Source organism: Gossypium arboreum, chromosome 6 (assembly GCF_025698485.1).
Source record: "Gossypium arboreum isolate Shixiya-1 chromosome 6, ASM2569848v2, whole genome shotgun sequence".
Lineage (NCBI taxonomy): Eukaryota > Viridiplantae > Streptophyta > Magnoliopsida > Malvales > Malvaceae > Gossypium > Gossypium arboreum.
Window position 1 is genome coordinate 132,307,470 of NC_069075.1, and position 9,184 is coordinate 132,316,653.

General features: G+C 30.4%; 1 protein-coding gene across 6 annotated transcripts; it reads right to left on the minus strand.

The window, feature by feature from the left end:
* Window positions 1-923: 923 nt before the first annotated feature.
* On the minus strand, window positions 924-7,032 carry LOC108484026 (uncharacterized). Of its 6 annotated transcripts, none has more exons than XR_008284462.1 (6): window positions 6,718-7,032; window positions 5,617-6,023; window positions 3,724-5,273; window positions 3,532-3,618; window positions 2,398-2,523; window positions 924-2,317 (listed from the first exon to the last, which is right to left on the minus strand). XR_008284462.1 is itself a non-coding variant. In XM_017787635.2 (3 exons), the coding sequence occupies exons 2-3, from the start codon at window positions 6,016-6,018 to the stop codon at window positions 4,446-4,448; spliced, it is 1,230 nt and encodes a 409-aa protein (XP_017643124.1). In that variant the 5' UTR covers window positions 6,019-6,023; window positions 6,718-7,032; the 3' UTR covers window positions 3,278-4,445. The 6 variants fall into 6 exon arrangements, 1 of the variants encoding a protein (XP_017643124.1); XR_008284463.1 differs by having other exon boundaries at window positions 924-1,985; window positions 2,318-2,523; XR_001871179.2 differs by having other exon boundaries at window positions 924-2,523.
* Window positions 7,033-9,184: the final 2,152 nt, after the last annotated feature.

Sequence of the window (9,184 nt, forward strand, 5' to 3'; positions counted from 1 at the left end):
GTGATGAAGATATTGAATAGGTTAAAAGACAAGTACAATTATATTAATAAATTCAACTATTAAATTATTAAAATATTAATTATACAAAATAAAAATGAAAAAATTATTTAATTTTCACCAGTTTAAATACATATTAATATTTTTTACTTTAATCCAATAGTAGGATGGTAAGGAATGAGGCAGCCCATTGGCCCCTACGAGATGGCTGAAAAGGACAAACAAATAAGAGTTTAACAAGCACTGACTCAAATTTTTGCTGACAAGTTTCCTTTAGGCCCATCAACTACTCAGTTCCATTGCATGGATGTTGTAGATAAAGCCCGTCCATGTTTCAACATTACTTGCACCAAGTTCGAACATATCTATTTCATTTCTAAAATTTTCATGTATTTGTAAAGTTATAAGATTATATCTCGATACTAATATTAAATATGTTTGAATAAATATATTTCATAAAAATAAATATTAGAATGACAAAGGGTAATTTTATGAATTTTAGCATCAATGCATTGAGTTACAATTATATTTTGAGTAAAAACATCTGAAACCATTAAAACACCAAAATTTTTAAGTGCAAACAGATAGATAGAGAGGGTGTCAAAGTAGGATTAACAAAGCAAGTTAAAGTAAGGATAAAGCTTGAATGATCAAGAAATGTCGATAGTGCAATAACCTAAAAGAGAAATATGACATATTGATAATTAATTATTTTCTAATTTTAAATTACTAAAACTTCGATAGTGAAGGTGGTAAAATGAACAAGTCTAAATAGAACTCTCTAAATTTATTTTATTTTAGATTTAATTATTTTAGGCTCGAGCTCATTTTATTAAATTTGGACTTTTTCAAATTTGAATCTTATCATATTTGAAAGTTTTTAGGCTTGAATTGGTTCGAGCCAGATTGGCTCAGACAGATCAAAATTATTTTCAAATTTTATAAGTATTTTTACTTTGCATTACATTATTGTAATATAATCCAAATTCTAGTCATAAAATAGTATAACATAGTACAATATAACTAGTAAATAGAAGGACACGATTATAACACGAAAAGAAATATAACACAACACTTTAAAATATGAACTGCCTGCTCTAGTATGGACATTTAGCATGTTGATAGGTCTGCCGTGACAAATGGGAAGTGTTTTTCCAATGCAATGCAACAGAAGAGAAGCATACTGCAAATGCAGGAATATCAATACTTCCACCTTCAAACTACCAACCCTTATCAATTGCATCTTTCCCAACGTCTGGCAATTGCATTTGTTTCTGACATAAGCCTCTTTGTTGAGCTTCGTTCGCAGGCAAAATAATCAAATTCTAAAGCAAGCACAAGATTGTAATAACTTCAGTAGGTTAGCTGAGTGACCCAACCAAATAGCCTGAAACAAAATCTCGAGTAAGAGAGAATGAGGAAAGGAGTGTAAAGAGACGCCTTTGCATCTTTGGCACGTTTGTCACTACAACAAAACAGCACAACGGGGATCGAGCTATCCTCGAGAAGGGGACATGAAATTCTGAGAGTAGACAACAATAAAAAAAAAAAAAAACTATACTCATCAGCCCTAAGAGCAAAAGTTAAAGCTTAAAAGCATCATATGCTTATTGGATCCCATGTTAAGAAATGATTGGAATTTTTAAAGGGAAAGTTGACATAAGAACAAAATTTGTAGCCACTAAAAAGAATCTTCCAATATGTTTTAATAAAGCAGAAGCAACCCTTTCATTCTTGGATGATTTGAGTTCCATTTCAACATCCGAAGTAAGCAGAAACCCTTCCATTACAAAGTTCATGAAGGAAACACCAAAAATTAGCAACTAGTTTGGTCGGTATTTTCCAAAATATGCATGCAGTCAATGCAATTCCAAGTAAAAAGTAGACTGGATGACTTCCCTTTTAAAGTACTGATCACCCAGCTAAGCTCATCTAAACAAATACCAGGTCTTCTTGCAGTAGCATCTGGTAGATCGGCTTTGAATTAACTACAAGAGAAAAATAGGTGATCACTATTCACTACATTCGCATGATGGAAAGGCTGGAAAGGCTATAAGGCTGGAAAAGCTGCTCAAATGTCCAAGATTGCTAATCAGGTTATCAAAGAAAATTTTAGCACACACTTGGGGAACATATCAACTTATTCCAAAGGCAACTTTGGTAATTTGTTCCTCTACCCGTTCTAAGTATCAGCAGGTTAAAAAATTCCCAGAGCTTTGCTACATAACTCCATCTGCAGCAGTATCTTGAATAGTTTCTAGCAATCTCCCCTATTTTCAAGATTTTCTTCCAACTCCAACTACATAGTAAGAGTCTTAACCTGCCAAAATCCAAGCAATGCAAATGGATCCGGAAATACAGAAAAGTGTCCATATATGTTTCAAGATACAAGCAATGTACCAAACTTTAACGTTTTGCCCCAAATCCAAGCCAAGGATACCAGCTCACTTCCACACCTTTCACATCGCCTCTCTTCCTTTTTCCATGGAAAAGAACGCATTTGATTCAGCTTATGAATAACCCTCCCTAGCAACATGAAATTTGAATACTAAATACACTACAGATCATATCAATTCTGATTAGTGTCATTAGTGCAAGACAATATCATTACTGTAAGCAAACATGACTTGTGATGAGAAATACATTGTAAACATCTTCCAGGGTAAACGCAATAATCCAGCAGTGATGCATTTCCCTAAGGAAGCAATAGCCAATGGTACTGGAAATGCGATTATGTTTAGTCCAATTTTCCTCGTGCATGTAAATGAACAGACAACATGCTTAGTTGGATTGAGAAGCAAATTACTCGAGAATCTGGAGCGGTTCCTTACCTAAAAATCTAGGTCCAGTTGTCTATGTATTTTAAGTAATGAATAGTTAGCATTCGTTATTACTCAGCCAATTAGGAAAACTGCTACTTTCTCATGTAAAGCCAGGATGCAGCATCTTAATAAAAAATACAGATTTATTTTTACGCATGACAAAGATCTTATTGGATCAAAGGTGAAACAATAGAATCTTTAAAACTGTCTCCAGAAATTCAAAAACAAGGATTAACAGACTTGGACAGGAAGCATAGTAAAACACAGAAAATGAAGTGTGAAACTAGGATAACCTTCTAAGCATTACTAAACAGGTTTATCAAGTTGTCAGCTAGAAAAAAGCTGCCCTTAAGGAGCACCTTCACAGCTTAGCTAATAACAGTTTTATTTTACAGCCATTCAAGTGGCTTATACAAAGATATCCCATGTGAGGATGGTTTATGCAATACTTCTCCAAATTCACAAAAAACATGTCTTTCCAATTTTTTTATCTTATGCTTGCTCTTTGCAAGATTATTATTACCAATCCTCTTCAAAAATTTCGCTTCATCAATTATTAACAAGCACAAAGATCAATTTATGAAATGATAATACAGAAAACATGAAAAGTAAAGATCTCAGCATGATTACTTTGCAACAAGCAAAGTGAAACACGCATGGCCCAGCAGAATGACACACATGGATAAGCTTATATTGAGGTCCAAAAGAAAACCTTTTGGAGAATTCCAGATATTAGGTCAATCCCATGGCAGCCACAAGATTCAGGTAGGAACACAGATATCTAGGGCTCGCATGAGACCTGAAATAGAAGAATCCAACAAGCCAAACTAAAGAAATTAGTGCCTCAAAAAATCTTCCCCTACAAATTGCCTCACTGTTGAAAAGCAAGAGAAAGGTGCCAAACCCAAAAATCATCTTCAGAGTTCAGACACTTGGAAGAAAGGTGTCTAAGCCTCCTTCTTCAACCCTGGAAAATACAGGGGGAAGCATCAATAATTTCCTCAATCTGAGAATGAATATGCTTCAAACATATTACTATACCCCGAGAACATTCTCACCAAATTGAAAGCTTGAAACATCTTTGCTTAGTACTAATCAAATATCAAGAAAAACATAAACACAAACACTTAATCAGAAACAACCAGAGGGATTTTATCACATGACAATCTTGTTTTAAATAACTAAGCAATAAAATGTCACCAGAAGATTTGTCAAATATCAATTGTGCATCTAACAGATGCAAGAAATATACAGAAGAGAAAGATTCAGAAAAATGCATTCTTGATTTCTGCTCAATTGTTAGCAAATTCCCGGTATGCTATTTCTCAAAGATTTGGTTCGCTAAAATAAACATACAAAATAGGGAGACAAGAAGGGATAGAATAACTGATACACAATGCTTAGCTCAGAAACATTTAATGGTCTTCAGTTTCTGTTGCGTTACATTCATTTCAAAATATATCACTATATGCTCTATACCTAAATGAGGAAAATTGATAGCATATTTCATCAAGCTTCATACAATTGAGGGAGTCACCAGTGTAATTATTTATCCAAGTCTATTCCTAAGGGAAAAAATAGAGAACGGAAAAAAATAAAGAAAAAAAAAACTAGAGAGACTCCTGGTTATCTTATAGGAATGTTACTATCAGAGGAAATTAAGTTTCTTAGCTCCATCAAATGTTCATCATTAGATATATGAAGTGAAAGACGAAGATTTGTCACCAAAGCTTCTTGTTCCCAACTTAAAGGCCCTGATGCGTGCAAGGCCTCCAAAGTGCATCGGTATGCACGTAACTTTATCTTATGAATCAAGGCAGCCAGTTCCTCTTTCGTAGGAAGGAGACAATTTCCTTCCTCGTCTCCCCTTGGACAGAAAGATTCAGCATCACTACATTGACCATCAACAACTTCAATAGGACCTGTGGAAACGCAATGAGGCAACCTACAGAAATTGTTACTACTTACGCTACAACTACCAACAGAGCATGTAACACTATCAGCATCATTGGTTTCTGCAAAATAACATCCAACAGCACCATTTGGTTTTCTCCAGTCTCCATGCACTTCAGACAAGCCAGTTTTGTCGTTAAGAGAAGAATGTACGTATTTTTCACCCAACATATCTCTTGGGAAAGCAACAGCATCTACCTGTTCAACAACCGATGGATTTGCAGCAACAAGTCGATACAATCTTTCATTTCTCTCAACTGCTCTAAGCTTCTGTCCAGCAGCAGCATGAGCTTCAACCTGAGAGTAGCATCCTCTCTTTAGAGTCTTTGAGGAAGCAATAACAGAATCTCTGTAATTAACCTTTGTGTTAACAGGACCACATTCATCCCTGACATGCCTATTTGTCCTTCTAATAGTATTTTGAAATTGGGAGCTAGAATTTTGCTTGTATCTAAGAGTGGAATTTTCACCATGTTTAAGATCTACACAACTACCAGAACCCTGCAAGTAGACATGATACAAATGAATATCTTGCTTGCAGAATGAGAACCAAACATATGACATCAAATTTATCATAACTTAATAGAAATGATTGATACTACTTGGATCAAGTAGGGTTACTGTCTGAATGAAGGGATTTCATTTAGATTAGACAGATGAAAATATTCAACTTCAACTTACAAAAAGATATTAAATGCATATGGTAATGAACAAAGATAGACATGAATATAAATGAACTTTGAATAACATAAAATTGCTTAACTGGAAAAAGTAAATGCAGAAATGGCTTTGAAAACTTAAAATTTTCAAATGCACGAGGAACATAGATTAAGAGAGGAAGTACCTTTCCAATCACAACCCACTCATTGTCTTGCCATGATTGTCTCACACGGATGTCAAATTTACTGACCCTAAACTCCAGAGATGATCCAAGCAACCTAACCAAAACATACTTTTTCTCCAAAATCGCTAAAATTGTTGCCATCTTCCAAGAAAAATTGTCAAAAACCTCAACAACATCACCAGGAACCCAATTATCTGAAACTACTAATGCAGGAGGACAAGGTCTAACAGCTTTCCTAGATACCATCTCCACAATTGTCTTGTCAACGGCATTGGAATAGGCTTCATATCTAACCTTATAGTTGTGGCCATTGCCACTGATTATTTCAGCACAATGCCAGGAGCCTGATGGCACCTCCTTTTTGCTCAAGACTTCTACTTTGGTCCCTTTCTTGAATCTCATGATCCCTATTAACAGCAAAAGACGTAGACAAAGGAGATGATTAATTCATAAAACAAACGAAAACATAATACTCAATAAACACCTAATAAAGCATACGAATACAGTTAGAATAGCCTAGCATCCTCTAGAAAAAATTAAAACAAGGGAACAGTGGAGGAAAAACAAGATCAAAATTTTGAATTAGGATTACAAAATTAAATTAAAAACAAATTTTAATTACAAAATGTAACAAATAAAAAATTTGTGTTCAAAAGAACAACAAAAAGATCTAATGCAAGCGTTATTCATTCTTGTAAATTAGTTTAAAGTAAATAAACTAAACAAAACAAAACAGTCAGGAGTCTGTTTGGTACGCAAGAAAATGCAGGAAAAAAAAAGAAATCAGGATTTTAAGGAAAATTTTAAAGTGATCTACTAAGTTCAAACTCTTCCTACCTTAATAATCAAAATTTTAAAAAAAGTTAATAAACAGAAATTTAATCGCCTTTCTTCCTTTCTGTCTATGGCTCCACCATTTTCTCAGTAGCCAAACAGAAGAAAAAAAATAACAACAATTAACAAAAACGAAAGAAAAAAAGACAGAGAGAGTCGTAAAGCAAAGAAAAATTAAAGTTGCTCATAATCTAAACAATCATAAATATATCATAAAAAAAAGGATAAATACTTATAATCATAAAATTGATGAAGAGTTCAACTAACCTTCGATGGAGGATTGAATAGAGAAAAAACAGAGATTTTTTTTTTTGTTTTTTGTTTCTCAATGCTTTGAGAATTTAATTTGTTGTTATGAATTTTTGTTTTTGATTATTGGGGAGAAATTAGTATATATGGCGTTTAAAGATTTTAATTTTAATTTTTCTTTTTAATGAAAGAAGAAAAAGAAAGAATAAGGGAAATTTGAGTATAATAAACAAGGAATAATATGGTAAGCTTTCTATGCCAAGTTGCCAACTGCCTAAGAATAGCTTGTTGTGGTTGCGATTAACTGTTCCAATCTTATTGTGTTCATTGTGCATTCTCTCTCTCTCTCTTATTTTCTTTTAATTTCAATGTGAAAAAAATATTTAAATTAAAAATTAAAAATTAATTAAATTAATAATAAAAAAGACATTCAGATGAACAATAGATATAATCATCAGCCAGTCAGACCGAATTAAGTGCAACCCGACCTACCATTTCATATCTTAATAAAACATTAAAAATATATTTTATATTAATTATTTTTATAAAGCTAAGATTTCTTTTATTATTTAAATTGTGTTGAGATGGGACCGAATTTATCTATGATAAAACTCCTTGCTCAAACCCTATTCAAGTCAAATCAAGTCATGGATAGATATAATTTATATTAGTTATTTATTAAATAATTATAACTTTTAAATATATATAATAAATTAAGTTTTTCTCAAAAAAAGTAATTAAGTGTTTTTATTGAATTTAAGTTTTTATTCGATTGAGTCTTGATTCGATTAGTATGAGTATTATCGTCAATGCAAAAAGAAGTAAGTTTTAGTGCGTTAAAAGGCTAGAGCTATAGATAATTCTATGTATTGTGTCAAAAAAGAAAATTAGAACTTATAATGAGTTTTTTTTAAATTTTGTCTTACCTTTTGTTATTTTTATTATGGTTGATAAATTATTGAAAATTTTATTTCATTGAAAATGAACATTTTTAACCTTTAACTTTTTTAATTATGTTTGATAACAATATTAATTTTTAAGTAATATAAAATTTTAAATAAAAAGTGTTGAATATGATAAATAAATTAATAGTTGCATCACTTAATGTGAAAAATATTAAGTTGATTTTATTTTTGAAATAACTTATTTCTTTATTTTATTAAAATATTATTTTTATTTTTATTTTTATCTAAAACTATTCAAAATAAACAAATAATACAATATTAATTGAATAAAATATAAAATAATGAGTTTTCAAAAACAAGATTTTTACAGTTTTATAATATAAATTTAGTTCGTATAAAATTGAATACTTAATTTTTCAAACATTTTGTAAATTATTTTATTATTATCAATTCTTCAATTGAATAAGTGTGACTTGATTCTTGATATATTATCACTTAGGATTTGTTTGATAATTAATTGAAAAATAAATTAAATCAATTGAAAATATTCTTAAGTACATTTGGCAATTCATAATAAAAGTTATAAAAATTTAATAAAAAATGTGAAAATGATAAGTAGATAAAGAGTTATTTATCATTTATGTAGATTCTTTTCATTCTTTTAAAGTTATTTTATTTATTACTTTTAATATTATGTTTTAAATATTTTACCTTTAAATTTTAAAATTACATTCATCAAACAATTTTACCATATTTCATACTTAACACCAAGCAGTTCTTATAAATTAAATTTAGTACTTAATTTTTAATTTATCAAATAACACCTTATATTTTAATTCTATTATAATCATAGTTTCTGTTTCTACAATATGGATATTTTTCTTTTAGATTTTTTAGATTTAAATTTGCTTATGTGTGATCTTGTCTAGATTTATTTTAGTTTAAATTTAGATATACTTGATTTTTAATTTTTGTACTTTACCTTAAATTAATTCCGCTATAGTTACTCAAACATGTATTATTTATGATTATATTGTAAATACTGTACATGCAATTGTAGCTATGAATTCATAAACAAATTTTTTATAACAAATATTACCTTTTAGATATTATTTTTAAGAATTTAAATCAATCATGCAATGATGATTACAAATTTAAATTAGGGTTGAAACTCACAAAAAAAAAGTGAATGGATGACATATATTTTTTAGGTTGGATTATATCTTTTATATAATCTAAGACCCACGTTTGCAAATAAAATATATATATATATATATATATACATAAATATATATATTGCTCCAAGAATTTTAGTGAATTAAATATGTGAAAATAATTATATGAAATCAGAAACTTCCAAGTTCTTAAGTACCCAAGTTTTAACTACTTAATAAAGAAAAAAGGATGATATTTGTAATGTGTTCATGGCATTCAGTAGAGCAAGGAGTTTTGTGATTGTAGAAACGTGAAATTCAAATACATCCGAAACCAGTAAACTTTGATCTTCAAGTTCATACCCAAATTATTTTAACTTCTAGATCAATTTCGACTGTTTAAACTCTATTTTATTTTACTTTTAT